The sequence below is a fragment of the Symphalangus syndactylus genome, chromosome 10, assembly GCF_028878055.3.
Source record: "Symphalangus syndactylus isolate Jambi chromosome 10, NHGRI_mSymSyn1-v2.1_pri, whole genome shotgun sequence".
Lineage (NCBI taxonomy): Eukaryota > Metazoa > Chordata > Mammalia > Primates > Hylobatidae > Symphalangus > Symphalangus syndactylus.
In genome coordinates this window covers 43,125,673-43,146,908 of record NC_072432.2, presented here as the reverse complement: position 1 = coordinate 43,146,908, position 21,236 = coordinate 43,125,673, and the positions used below count along the sequence as shown (strand labels likewise).

The 21,236-nt window shown below is 33.9% G+C and overlaps 1 protein-coding gene across 8 annotated transcripts in view; it reads left to right on the top strand.

Annotated features, from left to right (window-relative positions):
* Positions 1-21,236, top strand: part of BMPR1B (bone morphogenetic protein receptor type 1B) — a 398,805-nt gene that overhangs the window by 329,981 nt on the left and 47,588 nt on the right. For 7 of the 8 annotated variants that reach the window (XM_055296981.2, XM_055296980.2, XM_055296984.2 and 4 more), the window contains one exon: positions 15,032-15,191. In XM_055296981.2, coding sequence (XP_055152956.1) covers positions 15,049-15,191 — 143 coding nt within the window. In that variant the 5' untranslated portion in view covers positions 15,032-15,048. Of the gene's footprint in view, positions 1-9,541; positions 9,681-15,031; positions 15,192-21,236 lie in introns of all 8 variants that reach the window. The other variant, XM_055296979.2, reaches the window with a different exon arrangement.

Genomic DNA, 21,236 nt, shown 5'->3' with positions numbered 1-21,236 from the left:
ATAGGGTTTGTGAAGGGTAATTATTTCTCACGTAGCAACCCAGATACAGGCTTTTTGTTGTTCTTTTTTTGGTGGTGGTTTGTTTATTGGGAGAGCCCATATTGACAGTTATTTAAAAGAGGAGGAAGGAAACATTTTGACCTTAGAGTAGAATTTATGGGTGAGAATATTACTGGCATAAATGAGAAGATATGAATAGGATAAAAAAATATAAAGAAAGAAAATTTAAAGGTAAGATTAACAAGGCTTTTAAAGACTGGGACCACTGAGGTGTACTGGGTGTTATATAATTTAAAAAATAAGAATATAAAAGTGCTTTAGGAGAATGTTTTGAAAACTGAAGCCGTTTGTTTATCCAAAGAGGGACAGCTTGAGCAGCATCAGGCCAGAATGTTCCATGTGTGCCATGCCCAGATTGAAGATAACAATTATTATAATAACACAGTTTCAGTTCAGATCTCTCCTCAGTGTTTCTGCCCAGAATTCAACAAGATTGTCCTTTGGCAGTCTTATTCCTACAAATCAAAGTAGATGGTGGTTCAGTGTTTCAGCCTATTAAGTATAATTTCAAGAAAAAAGATTTATCATAAATTATCAAAACTCTGTGAACTCTAGTCTTACACATATCCAGGTTCCAATTCAACTATCTTATTTTACTTTGGATAGAGACTAATGGTAGAGTTAGGAGAATACTAGTAAAACATCTTACAGCACACTTCCTGAATACCATTCTTCTTTCATTCGGCCTCAGGGTGTTACTTGGAAATTGAAATGCAGTATTCTAACCCAAGTGTTTGAATATAAGGGAAAACTATAAGATTTGTCAAATTCTGTTGAGAGAGAATGTTCTTATGTACACAGGAATTTTTTTTGACCCTATTGATTTTAATACATATCCTATGCATATTTTTTCTAACAAAATTTTTAATATACTTTTTGGCTAGTAGGGAATTAGTATATAAACAGCAATAACAAAAATAAAATGTTTAACATGTTCTTTAATATATATTTAAATTATAGTTACATTTTATAAAAATTATATTTACATTTTGAATTGATATATTTTCTTCATTTCAGCTCTTTTTGTAAAGGAATTTTTTGGTTTGTTTTTAACCATCTGCTGTTAGGCAGAGGTATCTGTTTTTTTGGATAAGATTTTAGGTTATTTGTTTAAAGTGGCACAGATACTAGCTTGGAGGACACATGATTTTATGTTTATCTATAGTATAAAAGGAAATAGAGTGAAACTTTTGGTGTGAGTGAACAATCAGCAGACCTTTTATGACAAAAGAACAACAACAAAATTGACAACTTTTATGCCACACTCTCCAAATAGATTTTAAGGTTCATGAACATAGTGGCCATTTCTTCTTCAACTCTTTGAGCCTAAAGTGCTTACAGCACTTTGAAATATTTGTGTATGGTAAATATTTCTTAACATTTGTGTATGACAAATATCTCTTAAATCAATATGGACTTGTTAGTGGCTTTAAGTTGACTCTAATAAATATTTCATTCTGTTTTAACCATATATGATGAATAGGATAGCTGTGTCTCAAATATGTTTTATATCAAATTTTTAATGAATCAAGTCAAATGATATTGTAGATTTAATAAGTAGATAGAAATAATGGTATGCATTTGGTCTTCAGTTTTCCAAACATTTTGAAATTTTCCAAATTTTAAAAGGAATTTGACATTTAGTAAAGGTAAACCTCTTTAATGAAAGATTTCTAAATGTTTGTGTAGTTGATTGGTTTGTGAAATTGAGATTCTCTTAAGATAAACTGAAGACATTGCGTATTGAAATAGCATTCTAAATGTCAAAGGATATTGTAAAGATGGATTTCTAGATATTTAAATGATGAATTCTAGGTATTTTTCTGCCTTGCATACACTCAGAGGTAGCTTTTAACCGTCTGGAAATGTTACATAACACACTGTGGTCAGTGACATTTTTTTCATTTTTTCCTTTTTCTTTTCTTTCTTTTTTCTTTTCTTTTTTTTTGTTTTGTTTTGTTATGTTCTGTTTTGTTTTTGACTCCTATGTTTCTTTTCTTTTTTACCTTTCCACTGTCATATGCCATGAGTCCTGAACATAGCTCATTGCTTGACCGGAATAATCTCTCTTGCCAGCTTATAATCAAAGGGACTACTGAGAAAAACAGCTGAGCTGTATTAGGCAACCACAGTCTGGGCTGCATTTCTTAACTGCTGAATAACACATCACAGGTGCAGGATTAGTGCTGCCTACGGTGCTGGGCTTTTTAGTGGAAACCCCTAGCAATTCTGTGCCTCCTCCTCATGTCTCTCATCCTAGGGAGCCTGGCAACGATATATCAAGCGTACAGAAATCAAAAGTGAGTAGTGGGAGAAGCTTTATATCTCACAGAGACTTTTTTTTTCCCCTCCAAAAAAATGTAAGCAAGATGAGTAAAGCCAATTCTGGCACAATAAAAGGTGTTAGAACTTAGCCTTTCTTGGCATAGATGGTGAAATAGACTAATTCAAGGAGATCAAAAATTTTGTCTGAAAAAATTACATGGCAAGAAAATACCATGTAGCCGAACTCTTCTGGTAGTGTATAATTTAGCTTACTTTTAAATTAATGATGTTCTTATATATATTATTTTAATTTTTGTGTTATGTGTGTTGGAGTGAGTGTGTGTTTGCCCCTACACATTTTCAACACTGTCAAGGTTAAAATCAAGTGTTGTGGTTGTGTAAAGGTCTTGTGGTTTAATTTTTTATAGTTTTTGATGTTGTGAATTCTTTCACTATTAACGTATCAGCTATACAATTCTAAATTCATAGGTTTTAAAGGTCTAGGTTTCTTTCTTGCAAATATGAGTTTTAAAAAATGCAAAATGATTCTTTAAAGTATAAATGTAATGATTTAGATGTTAGATCAAATGAATGTTTCAAAAATATAGTTACTAAGATATTTATTTTTTACCAAGAAGGATATAAATTGTTTTGGCATGATAAAGTATACATTTGGAGAAGTGAGGGCAAGTATATTTTAGTAATTCATATCATTTTTGGTATCTAAGAAAATTTTTCTGTGACGCACAACAGTAAGTGTAAAAGCACATGGGTGGCACTGCAGATTTTAAACAGTTTTCTTTGGTTTACAGTTTATTCTCTTAAAACTTTTATGGCTTTGTAATGTTTACATTGCATTCTTATTCATTTTATTGCTGGTGATCATCATTCCATATTGTTTCACCAGAGATAGACCTTTAAACTCATTGATGATGATAATAGTTGATAATAGTGTTTAGCTTGAAATATATATACTATATTTTATACCTCAAATATTTAAACATTTGAACTAGCAATATATTTGAATATTTTAAAGTCAGTAATAACTAAGGTTACCTTTAACAGTTTTCCTATTAGAGGATACGGTAAGGATTAGAAGTAGAAAGATTCTAAATGCTTTCCAGGTTTTTTCTTTGGGGAAAAAGAATAGCACAAACACGGTGATTTGGTTTCTGGTTTGTCTGACTTCATTGTCACTTCCATTCTTTACATATATGCATCTATAAAATAGTTTTATACACTAGGCTGTCTTGGGAGTGCTTTGCAAAGCTGCAGAGTAAGTTTTGGTATGGAGGCAAGTTGAACATCTACTTTGATTAGCTTCAGAACTCTGTGAAGCAGAGCATTCATAGAAACTGCTGAATAAAACCATAGCTCCTGGCTTGGAAATCTGCCAAGTTCTAGTTGACTCTTTGACATTATTGTCAAAGAGACCACAGTTCAGTTTCTTTTCTAACAATGTGGAGCTGAATTGACACGTTAAATATTTTAAAATACAAAGAGATTTTTAATTTCTAATCATTCTATCAGCTGAGATTATGCTGTTTTATGACAATGCCTTCAGTTTGATGTTGCATATTTTTAAGTCATGGTTACTTGCTTGTCAAGTTAATTTTGTTCTTATGTTGTTGCTTTTATTAAAAATACTTACAAACAAGTTGTGTTTTAGAGATTTTTCAAAGGTTTTTAATTCATATAAACATTTTGATTGAGTTTCTCTAAATTCAAAAGCAGCGTAAAACCTAAGGGAAAGGCTAGCTATTGTTTTAAATTTAAAGAGCATAATTATGATGTCCAAAGAATGTTTATTACTATCATAATTACTCTCCTTGCTGAGGTTTATAATTCTATATCAATTACCTGGAAAACAAATGAATATAAATGTTTGTGTTGTCTGTTGACTTGTATGTCATATTTACTCTTCTCATGTTTTTTTATGTCATAGTCTGGTATCACATAAAATGTTTGAGTGATTGAAGCTTTTATAGGTCTCTTGGCAGGGTTTTTCTGATGTGAAATGTTGAAAACATGATTATCCATCATAACCCGAGAGATGTGGTAATGTCGATGTGTGAATATGGTGAAAAGAGAAACAATGCCAGTGAATAGAAACACTCACAAATATTTTTTGAAGCCCTGGTTTCTAGAAAGAGCCAGCACTTATCTCATATTTAAAATTAGTGTTTATCTTAACCTACTCGTTAGTGTTGACCATGAGTGGCTGAAATTAAAAACTGGCAATATCCCTGGTTTTGGTGGTTATGGTTTCCATAAAAGATACTTGTTGATTACTGCCACACAAAGTAATCTTCCCTCTTATGCACTCCTGTCTAGGACATACATTTGGCAATTATGTGGCATTGTGACATCTCTTTTATTGTTTTCCTATATGTATTTCAGCTTTCCATATGTAGTTGATTTGTCTCAGTGTTCCATGTGTAGCTGATTTGTCTTAGAAGCAAGATTGTTATTTTATTGAGGACACCGTCAAGTACTCTGGGTCATTGTGTTATGTAAATGGATTTAATGATTATTTGCTAAATGAATCAATATACCAAGAGATGAAAGAAAATAAGAATATTTTAGTCATCCTTGAACAAACTTTCAGTATGTTTCTTAAGCTGAAAACCTTATATTTTTATAGACTCTTTGCTAACCGTGATTAATCTAGAAAGGAAGGAAAAGTAAAAGGCAGTAAAATGAAGCAAAAGAAAGAGGAATTAAGGAAGAGGAGAGCCAGGAAGGGGAAAAGATAATAGGGGAGAAAAGGAAAGGAAGACAAATAGAAACGGGAGATAAAGGAGTAGGGAAAAGGAAGAGAAAACTGAATAATAGTAAGAGTAGCAGCACATAAAACAACAGTTTATTATTATTGACTCTTACTATGTGCAAAGAACCATAGCTGATGCTTTATGTGGATTTCTCCTCCACCCTACTCCAACCAGTGAGTACTGCTACTCTCCACATCTTCTATAAGGAAGGTTAAGTCACTTGCTAAGCCATTTAAGTAGCTGAGCTGGAGTTTGAACCCATTTGCCTATTTTACCCTACATCGTCATCAAGTCTGGCTCCACTGCTCAATGACCATACCTGATACTGCTTTGTCATCTGACATTTCACTCCTGCATAGCATGTCCAGGAATTTAGCACCAGCATCTTCCCTTATCTTTTATCTGATTTCTGTCTGTTGAAGGAGAAAGATTCCTGTGTAGGTAACATCACAGTTAATATTAGAAAATCTGTTCTTTCCCTACGTATGATTTTGCTCTGGTATTTTTTAATAAAAATTGTATTTATATTTTGTTACTTTCCAGGAAAGTTTAGGCATATGTCCCAACTTTTTATTAATGACTTAGTATGTTTATATATATATATAATTTTTTTCCTAAATTTTTTGCTGCAAAGAGCATAGAAAATGATTTATTTGAAAGTACTTTAGTATAAGGAAAAATGGTTAGGTGATGAAAATGAAACTCAGGCCTTTAGAGTTGAAAAATTTAGACAGTGAATTGAGTTAAATGATTCAAGCTTTAAGTGTTGAAAATAAAAATTAGCAATTAAACTATCTGATGTCACAAAAAGTTATTTTAAAAGTTAATATTGTTTTAAAGCTCTAATCAGAGTTGTATTCCTCTGTGAAATAGACTCTTAAAAAAAACTGTGAGTATTTAAACTAGTTTTGGTTAAGAAAGAAAATGGGCATTGATTTGCATTATTTGTTATCATAACGGTACAAATAGCTGTAGGATCGGTCATTGCCAAAGTTGTTGCTAGCCAGTTCAGTACTTTAAAATTTTTCTTCCACTAACCTCTTTACCCTGGACATTTAAAGTGCAAACTTGTGTAATATGAATTTCAATTTCTCTTCTTGCCCCTGCCTGCCCTCTGGTGTAGAAGGTGAAGAACAATGATGAGAATCAACATTTGGTTAAGTTTTGTGATATTCAGAGTTTAAAAATGAAAAAGATAAAGGAAGATAGATTATTAGTAGACCTTGTATGACACAAAATGATTATATTTCACTTTTTAATGAATTTTAAAGACTGATAGCCATTTCTAAGTGCATTACATATTGAATTTAATATTACTTGAATAATCTCTACTGTTCATACAGATTTTTCTCTCTGCATTTAGATGTGACAGTGGATTTTGATACCCTTTTGACTGTCTATGACATAAAACTCCTTTATATCACAAATTAAAAATTATTTATGATATTTTTGAACTGGTAAGAATGTTACTAAAAAAAAATACGGTTAAAACACACTTTAGGATGTAATGGATTAATTTTGAAGATAAAATTAATTTTTGTAATGTTGTACCCTTGATATGTAATAGTATGAAATTTTTTTTACATTTTACTTTTGTTCTGCATTTTCTGTTTTTTCTACAAAAATCATGTATATGAGTATATAGTAATATAAAATAATATAGAAATATTTTTACAATAAGGAACTGATTGTTATATACATTAAAGAAATTATTTTATAATGTTTATATGAGGCTTCCAGCTCATTATTGTCCACTGTTTTCAATTAAATACTTTAAAGAAATTATAACTCTACCTTATTTCCTACTACAAGAGATTCCATAGGAAACATGTATATAGCTAAAAATATGTATATAACTGCAACATAGTTTCCAGAAAAGATATTCAGGATATTCGAGAAAAATAACTTTCTTTTTAGTCCTTGTAATTGAATGGAAGTCACAATATTGCATTCTGATCATTAGGTAATTTCATGAAATTTGATTAATTTGCCTGAAAAATCTATAAATCTATTTCTAAAGAAATATTATCAATATTCTATTTTTGTATTCTTATAAGAATCATAAGGAATATAATTTAGTCGTGATTCAGTAACACGCACTCAAACATTCTATGAAAATAATTCTGTGGTTTATTTGCATGCCAAAAATCCAATGATCCTCTGAAAAATGAGAACCAATTTTAGAGTGGCTTCCAAAAGCCTTACTTTTTATTATCATGGTAATTTAGCTAGTAAACTAAACTATATAGATATATAAAACTATATATTATATATAGATATATAAAACTATATAGATATAGAACTATATATTTATATAGATGTATAGAACTATATATTTATATAGATATATAGAACTATATATTTATATATAGATATATAGAACTATATATAGATATATAACTATGTAGTTATATAGTTATATAGATATATAACTATATAGTTATATTTATATATTTAATTTAATTTAAACATATTCAAATTTAAATATATATTAAATTAAATATATATTTATATATGTAACTAAAGTTATATATATAACTTTATTATACATAGTTATATATAGTTTATATAATATATAGTTATATATAACTATATACAGTTATATATTTACATATAGTTATATATTTACATATAGTTATATATATAAAACTATATATAATATATATATTTATATATAACTATAATATATAACTATACATAACAAGCTAAGTGAACCACACATGTGTAGTGTCTGGATTTACACTGTTTTAAAGATCAGTTATTAAAGAGAGAAAGAGGGAAGAAGAGAGAAGAGAGGGGCGGGAGGGATGAAGGAATAAAGGAAAAAAATGGCAAAATGGAATGGGCTCTTAATGAGTGACTTATTTGATGTAGTATTTATTCCTGAGAAATTTCCTGAAAGAGTAATTTTTCTCAGTTTTTTTCTTTATATTTTCTGTCAGGTTTATTCATGATTCTGTTTTTAAATATTTATTGAAAGCCTATAATTATTTAAAATGCATTTGGGAAGAAATAATCAATTTTGTTGACATTTGCTCTACAATTAGCTAGAAACTATTCACTATTTGGCTTTCTTTCTTTCTCTTTTTTGTTGAGACAGTCTCGATCTGTCGCCAGGCTGGAGTGCAGTGGCGTGATCTCAGCTCACTGCAACCTCCACCTCCTGGGTTCAAGCGATTCTCCTGCCTCAGCCTTCCAAATAGCTGGGACTACAGGCACGTGCCACCATGCCCAGCTAATTTTTGTATTTTTAGTAGAGACAGGGTCTCACCATGTTGGCCAGGATGGTCTCCATCTCTTGACATCATGATCCGCCCGCCTCAACCTCCCAAAGTGCTGGGATTACAAGTGTAAGCCACTGCGCCCAGCCCTACTTTCTTTGGTGAGAAACTTTTTTGTAGATTTTACTCTATTGATTTAGTAAACAGAATGTACTAAATTACATTTAATTTTTTTAATGGTTAGATACCTTCCAGTTGTTTTCAAGGGTTATCATTTTTTATAAAACTAAAACAAAATCAAGTAAAATGAGGATTTAATTAATAAATATTTATATGAGTCAACTAAATCCATCTTATCTCTTTTGATGGCTGCCTTTCTCCCGCTTCCAGTGGAAGGATACTAATATAATAGAATGTGAGAAAGTACATTCTTATATGTTATTTTCATCAGATATCTGATATTTGGGATATATCTGCATTATTGCTAATCCGCTGGATGTTTGTTATTCATCTTGATGTTTACATTTATTATGAATGCATGCCATTTGTCTTTTCTTCTATTTATTATTTCAGCATCATAATTATCAGGCAAATTCATGTTTTCATAAAATGATTATTTCTGTATATGCATGTAATTACCTTTTTAATGTCATAGCTGATATGTTCTGTCTCGTTTATGATCCAAAATGCCTGACTTGTGTCTATGAGGCTGGATTTTGTACAACTTCAGTATGACTTGGTATTAAAGTGATCCTTTTATAAATACCTTTGCATAATTATAAAGTTAGATAAAACTGCAGTTTCTCGTTGGCCCTTTTCTCAAATGTGGAGTACACATGAAGATGATCTTTTTTTTGTAGTTTTTATTTTTATTTATTTATTTATTTTTAATTATACTTTAAGTTTTAGGGTACATGTGCATCTTACCATCTTTCTTTTTCATGGTTTTCTTAGCATTTAAGGTGAGTCTCACCAGGTTCATTCTGCTGCTGCTTCTCTTCCGCCTTGCCTTATATCTGTTAACCTACACATTATCAAGTATTTATTTATTTATTTTTGAGACAGAGTCTCGCTCTGTCGCCCAGGCTTGAGTGCAGTGGCGCCATCTGGGCTCACTGTAAGCTCCACCTCCCAGGTTCACACCATTCTCCTGCCTCAGACTCCCGAGTAGCTGGGACTACAGGCGCCGGCTACCATGCCCGACTAATTTTTTTGTATTTTTAGTAGAGACGTGGTTTCACTGTGTTAGACAGGATGGTCTCCATCCCCTGACCTCGTGATCTGCCCGCCTCAGCCTCCCAAAGCGCTGGGATTACAGGCATGAGCCACCACACCCGGCCATCAATTATTTTAAAGTTATCAGGTGATTGGAAATATTGTGACTTGTATAGATTGTAGATTGTAGAATGTAGATTTACCAACAATTTAAGCACATGTGTAAACGTAACACATGAAAACATGGTGAGCCATCAGTGGATTTAGTGTTAACTACCAAGCCATAGTCATTGGTCCAGAGGGGAATCCCATCATGAAGATTAGCTAGAGAAGTTCCTTCTTGGCTGGATTCTCTTTTGATGTCCCATTTCTTCATTGTTCATTGATGTGCTTTATTCCACATGAGGATATATGACTAATTACTTCCTTATATTGAGTGGACAAGGAATTTGTAAATGCATTTAAATAGCTCCAACTATTATATGTCCTAATTTGCTTCTCCATAGATCCATGCAGATGTAGAAACAGGAATGTAGAAAGAGGAATTATGGCCCCTTTGAAAGTAGATTGTAAAAATTTGATAATATAAAATTCAGTATTCCCTGACAGAGATAATCACATTTTTCTAAAAGATGCAGGATTTTCATGTATTTCATCAGTACTTATATGGTGATGTGAATCCTTCTATACATTTCTGTTTCACGCGCACGCGCGCACACACACACACACACACACACACACACACACACGCTACAGTAGGTTTGCTTTTATATAGTTTAAAGAGATTTATTTATTATTTTTTAATAAACATCCTCCCAAGTTCTCCTTTCCCCGTAGCAACTACACCTGTACCTCTTTTCATTGTTTTGGCATTTTCCTCTATAGCTCTAAATAAATACTGTACTACTTTTTATTATTCAATTTTAGGCATTACCTTTGACTTTCCACTATCAAAGATGAGGATTTAGTACTTTTTTCCCATCCCTGCTCCCACTACATACGTACATATTCCCATTTCCCGTCTGTATAAGAGTTTAAATATTTGGTTCCTTAGTCCCCTGTGTTCTCATTACAAATGCGTTTCCAAACTCCCAGTTTAAATTTAAAATACATAAGTCGTTTTATTAATTTCAACATCTTAGAGTTCTCTCTTCCAACATCTTTTGACCTGCCTTCAATGAGGCCTGCTTGCTCCTGAAGTCCTGTGCAGTGTTTCATCTTATTATCCACATTTACCATTATCTTGGAGGTAAGCTTCATCTTCTCTTGGGATGGATCTACCATTAGCAGGTACCTATTCCATCTTTTTTCTTGTTTATACCTTCATTTGGATGGAATATCTCCTCCAATAACTTTCTGAGAAAGATACATGGGAGGTAAATTTTTGAGACTCAGAAAATATTAAAATGCTTTTTTTTCCCTGCCCTCACTCTTAATTTGCCCCGGTATTTATTTCTGATTTGGAAAAATTTTCCCTCAGACTTTTGAAGGCATTGTTCTATTTTATTCTAGTTTCTAGTTTTTCTGAATGAAGTTCAATGCCATACTTATTTTTTATCTCTTTTCTGTTTCTCTCACTCACTTTTCCTCTCTATAAAAAAAATTACGGTGTCTCTTTGTCTCCAGTGTTACAACATTTTACAGTGATGTGGTGTGGATCTGTTTGCATGGGCTATATGGGTTTTTTTCAAATTAGGAACTCATGAGTTTTCATTATGAAAATTGTGCATGATTATTTGATGATTTTTCTTCCCTCTATTTTCTCAAGTCTCTCTTTCTAGAGCTAATATTATTCAGATGTTAAATCTGGATTCAAGCTCTAAGTTACTTAACTTTTCCATCTTTATATTTTGTACTGTGTTGTAGATTTCCTAATCTTTGTCTTTCAGCTCACCTGCTGAGATTTTCATTTATGCAATTATATTTTTAAAGTTCTTTACTTGTTATTCTCTTTTTATAGCAACTTGTTCTTGTTTCATGATGTAATGTATTTTTGTAAGATGAGAGTATTAATAATAATTTTTTAAAGTCTTTATTTTCTTTAATGTAATCTACTTCTTCCAAGTAGTGTTTGTTTTATTCTCAGTCTTTGATGTTTGAGGATTTTTCAAATATCTATTTACCTTGAATTAGTGGCTCATGTGTATGAGAATGGATCACAGAAGAACTGACTGAAAGCTCTGTTGTCTCCAGTGGGCCTCATGTGGGATAACATTGCAGACCTGTTTCACTGAGAAACTCACAATATCACTATCTTTATGCCCTTTATTCTTGACCTGGTCAAATTACCCAGTAAGGAAGGCACATACCAGGCTTCATTGAGTTCTTGAAGCCATGTGGGGAAGACGAGTTCACTGAATGTTTGCAGTAAGATGGTACTCCTGCCCTCTTCTGTGCTTGGTGTCCTACAGTCCTTGGCCTTGATGGTAAAATAGAAAAATAAAGAAGGCATCTCAGTGATATGTGCATTGCTTTTACCCTTCTAATCTCCTGCCAGGGGTAGGAAAGAAATATTGCTAGTGTGTAGGGAATAGGAAACGCTATCTGAAGTTCTAATTACTGTATTTATAAATATATTTTCAGCCTCATGCTGTTTTAATATCCCCTTCCCCCTTTTAGAAGTACTTTTAGAAGTACCTTATGATACCATTTCTGGAGACTTTTTGGGGTTAAGCATAAAGCTTTGCTTCTTAGCTTTCCCCCACATTTGGCTTAAGAATCAGCTTTTGTAGCTTTGTTATCAATTCAATATATCAGAATTTACTCTCTAATTATTAACTCTAATATTTCATTAGATTATTCAAAATTTATACAAGATGTGCGTCTAACTTTCTTCTACAGTTTCCTGTAAATTTTGTCCAGAAAAAAAAATGTTGATTGCAGTGGGCACCTGTGGCATATGAGAAGCTTGTCATATGCAGAATCCGACGCTGAGCCACAGCAATTTTGATCCTGTAGACAAGTGACTGCCTGTCTCTCTGCTTTTCAGGCTTTTATTGTTAGTGTCTCCTCCCTTGATCTCATATTGTAGGTTCATTTTCTTAGCCCCTTTTTCTCTTATTATAGTGGGATTTAATAACTAGAATACCCTGTAAGTAAAACCAAAAATTATACTATAACATTCTTTCTTGTCAGTAAATATACTTCTGCATCAGCATTTTAATGGCTATATAGGAGTCCCATTTTACAAATATACCTAATCCTCTGGTGTTGTAAGTATGAGTTGTTATAAGCAATATTGTGAAGAACCAAATTTTATACCACTTCTTCTAGCCAAATTTTATACCACTCTTTAAATAAATTCACAATGTGACAAAATCATGAATTGTCTTTTAAAATGTTTCTTAGAAGATAGCATCTTACTTCCAATCACATGAGGATGTTTTCTTTTCTACTTTAGACCATTTGGTGTCAGTGTTCCATTCAACAGCTTTTCCCACCAACTGGTAAATTCTGTGTGTGTTTAATTCATCCTAGTTACTCAGGCTGTGCCTGGAAAATGGGAGGGCACCCGATACACATTTGCTAATAGACATTTGCATCATAAATGAATTTTTATTATTGTGTTTTAAAGCATTAAAAAATAAAGGGACTGGTATGAAAGAAAGCAGGAAGTAATAAATTTTAAATACTCTATTTTTATTACTTGGTCTACTGAGGTGACTCAGGTCATAAAGGCAGTAACATTGAGAACCAGATTTAAAAAGAAGGAGCTTACCACAACAGGGTGAGATATAGGTACACCTACATACTCTACCCTGGGATAGCAAGCGGTGCTGCACTCCCATGTGGACAAACTTGTAACAAATGGCTTTCACGATAAGGCAGTGACGTGAACTATTTAACCTCACTTTATTTGGGAATTTAACCTAAGGATGAGCATACTATTATATAGAAATAATACATGTATTGGGAGTAATTGTGTGGTTGGATTACATATTATTTGCTTAATCTAGGGTTTTTCTAAGTGGAGTCTACAAGTAATTTGTTTCAGAATTACATGAGATCTTGTTGAATATGCACATTTCCTGGCTCGCCTGTGACCTACAGAATCAAAATCACTGTGGCTCGGGGTGGGATTCTGCATATGACAGTCTTCTCATATGCCACAGGTGCCCACTGCAATCAACATTGTTTTTTCTGGACAAAATTTACAGGAAACTGAGAAAGTTAGATGCACATCTTTTATAAATTTGAATAATCTAATGAAATATTAGAGTTAATAATTAGAAAATTCTGATATATTGACAACATATTTTATTGCTTTTTCTTTCAACTCTTTTTTTCTGTAAGAATTTGAATAATTAGTTTAACATGGAGAAGGTCAGGAAAAATTATCACAGATTAAAAAAATAAACTTCTAATTCTGTGATGGAACCATTACCTGCAGGCATTCATTTTTGGTTTAAAAATATAATATGTGGCATATCTTGTATTTCTGACCTAGAATTTCAATTTTTTAACCCAGCAATTTTAAAATATTTTTGTTGATCTTGGATTTCACTGTAGATAAGCTAAATGTGTTATTAGAGAGATTTTAAGTTGAAAACTGCTCACGGTGACAATTTATGCAGTTACATGGCATGTATAAGAGCTCTTACCACAATGCCTGAAACAAAATAGATAATAATTAAGGCATGCCCTCTTCTGTGTAACATAAACATTCTGAGCTCTTGACATGAGGTTTGGTGTCTATAATTATCTCCATTTTAAGGATAAGAACATGAGTCACAAGATTATTTATAAAGTTATCTAAGGACAACTAACTTGGTAAATAATAAAGCCTAATGTTGAACCCAGAACATCTCTTTCTAAGAGATCATGTCTACCATGGTGCCTTCTATCAAAGACGGTAGAAACATCATTACAGTAATAGGTAGGCATTTTGCATTTCCCCATGCTGATGGGGAAGATGTATCTTTTGAAATGTGTCTTGATATTAACTAAGTTTTTGTCTTCTTACCCAATTTTACAGATTAAATATTTCTCATAATTTCTTTAAAAAGAAGTACATAATATACCTAAAGTAGAGAGACTCTGTGATATGGTAGAAAGACAGTTTTAAAGCTGAAACAATTTGAGTTTAAATGCTGGCTCCATAGTCTATTGGCTGTGTGCAGATCTCTTAAACTTTGAGTCTCAATTTTCTCATCTGAAAAATGAGGATGATAGTATTTACCCATAGAATTACCAGATGTAGTAGAGGTTGTCTATATAATGTCTCATTGAGCTCCTTGCACGCGATTAAATATAGCTGTTACAATTTAATACATAAAATAACATCCTGAAAGGATTATGGGTCTTTCTTTCTTCTGTATGAGGTGTATACTATGTAAAAGACATGATTTTAATCAAAATACGAAAATGTCTGCTTTTCTGTTTAAATCTTTAAGTATCTTGAATTCTTCATTTTAAAATGTAATCTCATGTTTTCCTTTGAACAGAAGACTGGGGTAGTCTATCCCACAGATGCCTAACTCTCACTATTTCTTCTTTCAGCAAACTTCCTTGATAACATGCTTTTGCGAAGTGCAGGAAAATTAAACGTGGGCACCAAGAAAGAGGATGGTGAGAGTACAGCTCCCACCCCCCGTCCAAAGGTCTTGCGTTGTAAATGCCACCACCATTGTCCAGAAGACTCAGTCAACAATATTTGCAGGTTGGTGATATAAATGATTTAAAGCTAGGTTTAACAAAAAGTCACACTTTTTCAACTATGCAACTGTAGGCTAGTGTTTCAAAGAACACATTTTAGAGAACAGTGCCTAACACTATCATAAACTCTTAGAGCTGTGCTTGTATTAGAGAAATATTGAATTGTGTTTCACCCTGAAACGATGTCCTAAGATTCTTTTTGCTCCCTCCAGACAGCACACATACACATGAACGCAGACCTCAGATCCCAGGCTCCTGGTAAAGGTGCAAATGCCAATTATTTTCTTTCAAAAGACCTGGTCCCCAGAATTAGTTAAACATCAGAGGCTGTCAAATGCGTGTGATTTTGTTTGTTTGTTTGTTTCAAACGTTCATCATGCTGATGTTGTTAGTATTTTGGAAAGAACACCTAAGCTGCTGGGAATATTCATAAACTGACTCTGGGAAGCAGTGCAGTGGTAGAGCTCATGCGACTCCCCCAGTTGCTAAGAAAGACATTGTCCAAATACTAGAAAATACTCTTTAATAGGTAATCATGTTCTTATAGATACTTTATAACATTTGAAACTGAACTATTTTACCTTTTTCTTCCTTAAATGCCTTTATGCAGCTCCATCCATTCCTCTGATCACTATAGCTGCATTTACTCCTTACGGTAAGGTCAACAGTGGATAAAGAGCTATAGCCTAACGAGGCCAGTGTGTGCCAAGAGAGAAGTGGGTCAGCTATCTGGAAGAGTACGGCCCTCAAGAGTTAAAATGTCAGAGAAGCAGAGTGTGCCTTAAGCTTCAAGAGAGGGCGTGGACTGAAATAGAAAGGTGGACTGCTAGGTTTAGAGCCCAGGTAGAATATCTGAGCAACCATTTGAGGCTTCATTAGCCAGAAGGTATGCAAAGCTGAGTTGAATGCTTTTTTTTTTTTTTCTTTCTGAGAGCTTTTTAAAAAAGGTTTTTAAGTTTCCCACGAAGCAAAATCTAGTATAAGCTTACTGGGGTTTTCCAAGAACCTAGTATATTTAGCACAAGAAACATGACTGAGTAACACAGGGAGGAAACCTGGGTGTATTCATAAATATGTATCTCATTTAATCAGCAAAACAACTTATTCTCACCTTTAGACAAATGAAATTTGGGATCCAGAGAGGTCTGGTAACTTGCCTCTTGTACTACAAAGTTGTGACCACTGAATTTTGTGCCAAGGTAAAATGATTCCAAAGCTCAATTTTTTCTAGGGAAACACTGCCTCTTTATAGTAAATAGAAAAAGTATCAGCAGAGTTTAAAAATGTTTGAAAGAAAGGAAAATTAGCAGGAGCAAACAAAGTAGTGTGGGGTATTTTACTATTGTGTCTTAAGTCTGTGGTATTCAGAATATGCCTGTGTGTGTCATTTGAGCTATTGTCCTGGTGATCAGGATTTTCCAAATATTTTGTCCTATTTTCCTGATAAGCCATTTGGGTGTCCTAAGTTGGTTTGATAGCAAGTATTCAGTCAGGGTATCTGCAGTGGAAATTCTGTTGCGGGAAGAAGCTTTGCATGTTCAAAAGAAACTGTTTTTTCTAGAGTACAGGGAGTAGGAACAATAGAGTATAGTGGTAGGAGCTGAGACAGGAGGTACAGTGACTGTGACCTGGTGGGCTATATTAAGAATGTGATCTTATTCCTAAGGGTGTTGGGAAGTAAGTGAAGGGAGTTTTGCAGCAGGAGTGGCGGTAGGGTTGACATGATCTGATTTGTTTCTTTGCTGCAGAATATTGGATGTATTAGAAGGAGACAGAAGTGAATTCAAGAATAGTTAGATCAGGGAAATTGAACAGTGGATTCAATAAAATCAGTTCATGTGCAAGAAAATGATCTTGAGCTAGGGTGGCACTGGTGTAGGAGTGAGTGAGATCTATTTGAGAAATAATTAGAAGATAGAGCTGTGGGATGATGGATTAGATATCATCTAGGAGGACAACCAGAGAGGCTTTATAAGTTTCCAGATGTAGATTTAAATGCATAGGGTAGACTTTTAATGAAAGAGGACAGATGAAAAGAACCAAGTTCCAATCTGGACATGATACATTTGAGGATTTTTATATATCTGAGTAGAGGTATCAGTATGCAGTTGGATATGGATCTGGGGCTCAGAGAAGAGGTTGAGGAGAGAGGTCAAAGTGCGCAGAGCATTAGCCACTGTTTGCTGTGAAACAGATAACCTCAGAACCACAGTGGCTTATAATTAAAGACATTTATTTTTCATTCAGGGGTTTGTAAGGAGGCTGTATCCATGCTGCACTCTGCTGGGATTAGGTGGGCTTCACTTTATGCTGCTGTTTGGGTTTAGGCCTGCTGCACATTTCTTCATTTTTTTTTTTTTTTTTTGGACCAGCAGCTACCCAAGGCATATTGTTTCTCACAGGAGTGTAAAGGAGTAATCTTTTAAAGCTTCTGCTCATATTGTGTCCTCTGACATTGAATTTTCCAAATCAAGTGACAAAATCAAGGTCACAGTCAAGGGGAAGCAATGTCCATGGTAAAGTATGAAGAATTGGGATTAATAATAGAACAATCTACCAGTGTATGACTTGGCCATGAGACATTTAATGCTTGGGTAAAGGGGATGTCTGCAAGATACTAAAGAATTCACAATAAAGCAGTGAGTGTGGTGTCACTGAAGCCGGGTTTACTTAGAGAGGTAGTAAGGTCAGCTATGTTGGATCTATTAGAGAATAGAATAAGAACTGAAACATGGCAATCAGATTTATAGACACTGATAACTGCAGTTTAGAGATATTTAATGTAGTAGAGATGGAAGTCAGATTAAAATGGGTTGTGTATTATATGGTTGTCAACCTTTGATTTATGACAGCAAAGAAAAAGTAAACAAAAATACAACAGAAAGAAAAACAGCCACAGTAAAAATGGAATCCCTCAAAAGAACATAGATATACCATTGCTGTCAACATCAGTGGGTTAACTTGTAGAAGTTAACAGAAAACTAATATTTATTGAATTTTTAATAAATATTAGCATGTTTACTTTTACCTTTCTTTATTCATTATAACATTCCTATAAAGCATGTAGCACTATCTATGTTTGCTAGGTGAGAATTCTGAGGCTCTAAAAAGTTAAGTAATTTTCCATAGTTATGATGATATGATAGAAAAATTGTGGCCGGGACTCCAAAGTCCTGAATTCTTGGCCAGCAGCCAGTTCTGACACTGGTTCTCAAAGGAGCAAACATTCACTCTTGAGTAAAAGGCACATGTATTTTCCTAATGAAGTATTGATTCCAGTTGAATCTTCCTATGAGCTGAGATCAGTGATATGTGAATCACAGGGGCCACATTTGTTTCTTTGTCCTAAGACCTATATAAATCCGGGACTTTCTACTTCCATTCCTGTAAGCACACTCTACTCTCTACCCTCCAAATCGGTACTTCTCAAGCTATCTCTAGTGAAAGATAATTTTCCCACCACAATAAATTGTATACTGACACTTTGCTAATAAATTATAATAAAAATTCTTAGAAAAATTAATTTTTAAAATACTTACAAAATACATGCTCCATTTTTATTGCCTAATATTTACCTTCAACAGACATAAATTTGTTCCTTTAGATTGGTATACAAGTTTTCATTTTTAAATTCACCCCTTCACAGATCAGTAGCAAGCAGTTTGCTGACCTGCAGGGGAACACACCTTTAATAATACTACACTAAGTATTACCCTTCTAGGTAAAACAGTTTAAAGGATAAGGTTGTATTTTCTAATGTGTACCTTAGAAAAGGGCTGGTCTAAATTGTCTGGCCTGAGGCATTTTACCACCCAGCTCTTAGTCAAACTGAGTGTTGCAGTAGGTTTCATGTTCATTATCACTTCCACCTCCCTGGAGAGAATAATCCAAAAGGAGGCAAGAGTGAATTGTACTTAAAAGAGAACCTGAAATCTCATATGCTAATTTAGAGGACATGTGCAAGATTTTAGAGGCTTGTGAAGTCCTTTTCGGTACCATCAATTACTCTATCAGCCTTCGCCAAGGCCAAAGTCATTCTTGGCTTGATCTCTGTCAGGTGCAGATACGGCTGCTTCCAAAATCCATGCCATTTCCATTGCTCATGATATTCACATTAAAGGATGTAGTACAAACATAGTGTGACTGAATACAGTAATAGAGCCTTTTTTATATTTATATTTCAAAGTAAGGAGTAAAGCCATTGTCCTCTCTCCCTCGAGATAGCGTCTGTTTTCTAAATATCTTTCCATGTGTCACTTTGCATTGTAATCCATCGAGTTCCATTTCCAGATTCTACTCCTAGGATGACAGACCATCACTGCATACCTTGAGTACTATAGTTTCCTTGAGTAACTCTCCTTATGTGGCTTTCAACATGCCAATGTTCTGTTTCAGTTTCCTGTCCTAGCAAGTGTTATCTCAGCCTTATTGATATATTTTTTCTCTGTATAATCAAATCTGGATTTGCATATCATTCCTTGTTTTACTTGGTGTGGTCTGTAATCACATTTTTGTCTCCATCTTACCAGCTCTCTCAAGTCCCTCCACTTCCTCACACATGTTAGGCATTAAAAAAAATTATTTTTGACTATTTTCTTCAAAGACAATCTTTAATACTTCTTTACTTATCTTATTGGTTTCTTACCAAGAGTTCTCCCGCCTGGGCAGTTTTCAGAGTTTACAGATGTAATAAATCAAATTGAATGTTTGCACAAAGGATGTGCAAATGACACCAGGCTGCTTAAATGAGGAATTAGATAAGCCTCCAACTCTATATCCTGAAGAGTCACAGGTGGAAGAAAGAAAAGCTTAGGGGCTGTGAGCCTTTTTACAAAGTTTGTGTTAACGCAGGCTTTTTAAACCTCTTGCTGAGTGTGGTGGTATGTTTTCAGACAGGTGGTCCTGACCTTAGGTCTCAGAGGATTTAAGTGTGCATTGTTCCAGTTTGTTTGCACATTTTACCTTGCATACTGAATGTCATTATAAACCATCCAGGGTTTTATTTTTTCCACTGTTGCCCAGGCCATTTAAATATTGATCTATATAATTATTTTTTTCCAGTAGAAGATGTTGATTTCAAACCATTGCACCTAAGAGAATGGTGGGTTCTTCATTAGAACTTGTAATTCAGTTATAAGAGGCTGTGATTTTAAATTCACATATGGAGGCTTTTATAAGGAATAACTCTCCTCTTGTACCTCTCATTAGTTATCAATGAGAATTTTAGATGGTCCCAGTTTGTTGTTGGAGTTAATAGAAAGTGATAGTGCAGGGCGTTTTAAAATTATACAGAGAGAACTCTTGAAGATTTTTGAGCAGAGACAAAAAATGTAGGATTTATCAGGCTTGCTATATGGAATGGATTGGAGTCAGGAGAGGAGAGAGGAAGTCCTGCAGGAAGGCTCTCAGAGCTGTCAAGGTGAGATATGAGGGTCTGCATTGGGTGAAATTATACTAATGCTGGTTGAATGTAAAAACTGAGACAACTTCAAAAATCTTGTACCTCATAGAAAAAATAAAATGCTAAATCATTCGGCAAGGGTACCAGGGAAGGATGTCTGTTAGTTACATGATCTTGAGGATAAATAAAAGGGGCATCTCTCACATTGGTACTTTGTCGTTAGTGTTGTAACTTCACCTTCTCCCAACACTGTGACCCCTCAGAAGGAAAGCCAGGGATGGGGAAAGTAGACTCATATATATTTCACGCTATATTCCCTCCACTGCTACGGGAATCCATAATCTAAGATGATAGGGGGAAAAAGTAGGATTCTATTACTTTCATAATTACCACTACTCAGCATTCTTCTTTGGTTATTTCACAATCAGTAGAAAACACTTAGCCAGCTTAGGATGTCTGTCCCTATTCCTGGAAGTTAAATGACTTTTCTCTTTTCCAGGATTGGTGGCCTTTGTAGACTATGAGTTCCTCAAAATGCACCCTTGCATACTCAGCACCCAACTCTGCTCGAGTCATAGTATGCTTGATAAGTGTAAAACATACCACTGTTAAGAAAGCTATGAGCAGCTTTCAGCTATTTTAGTTAAT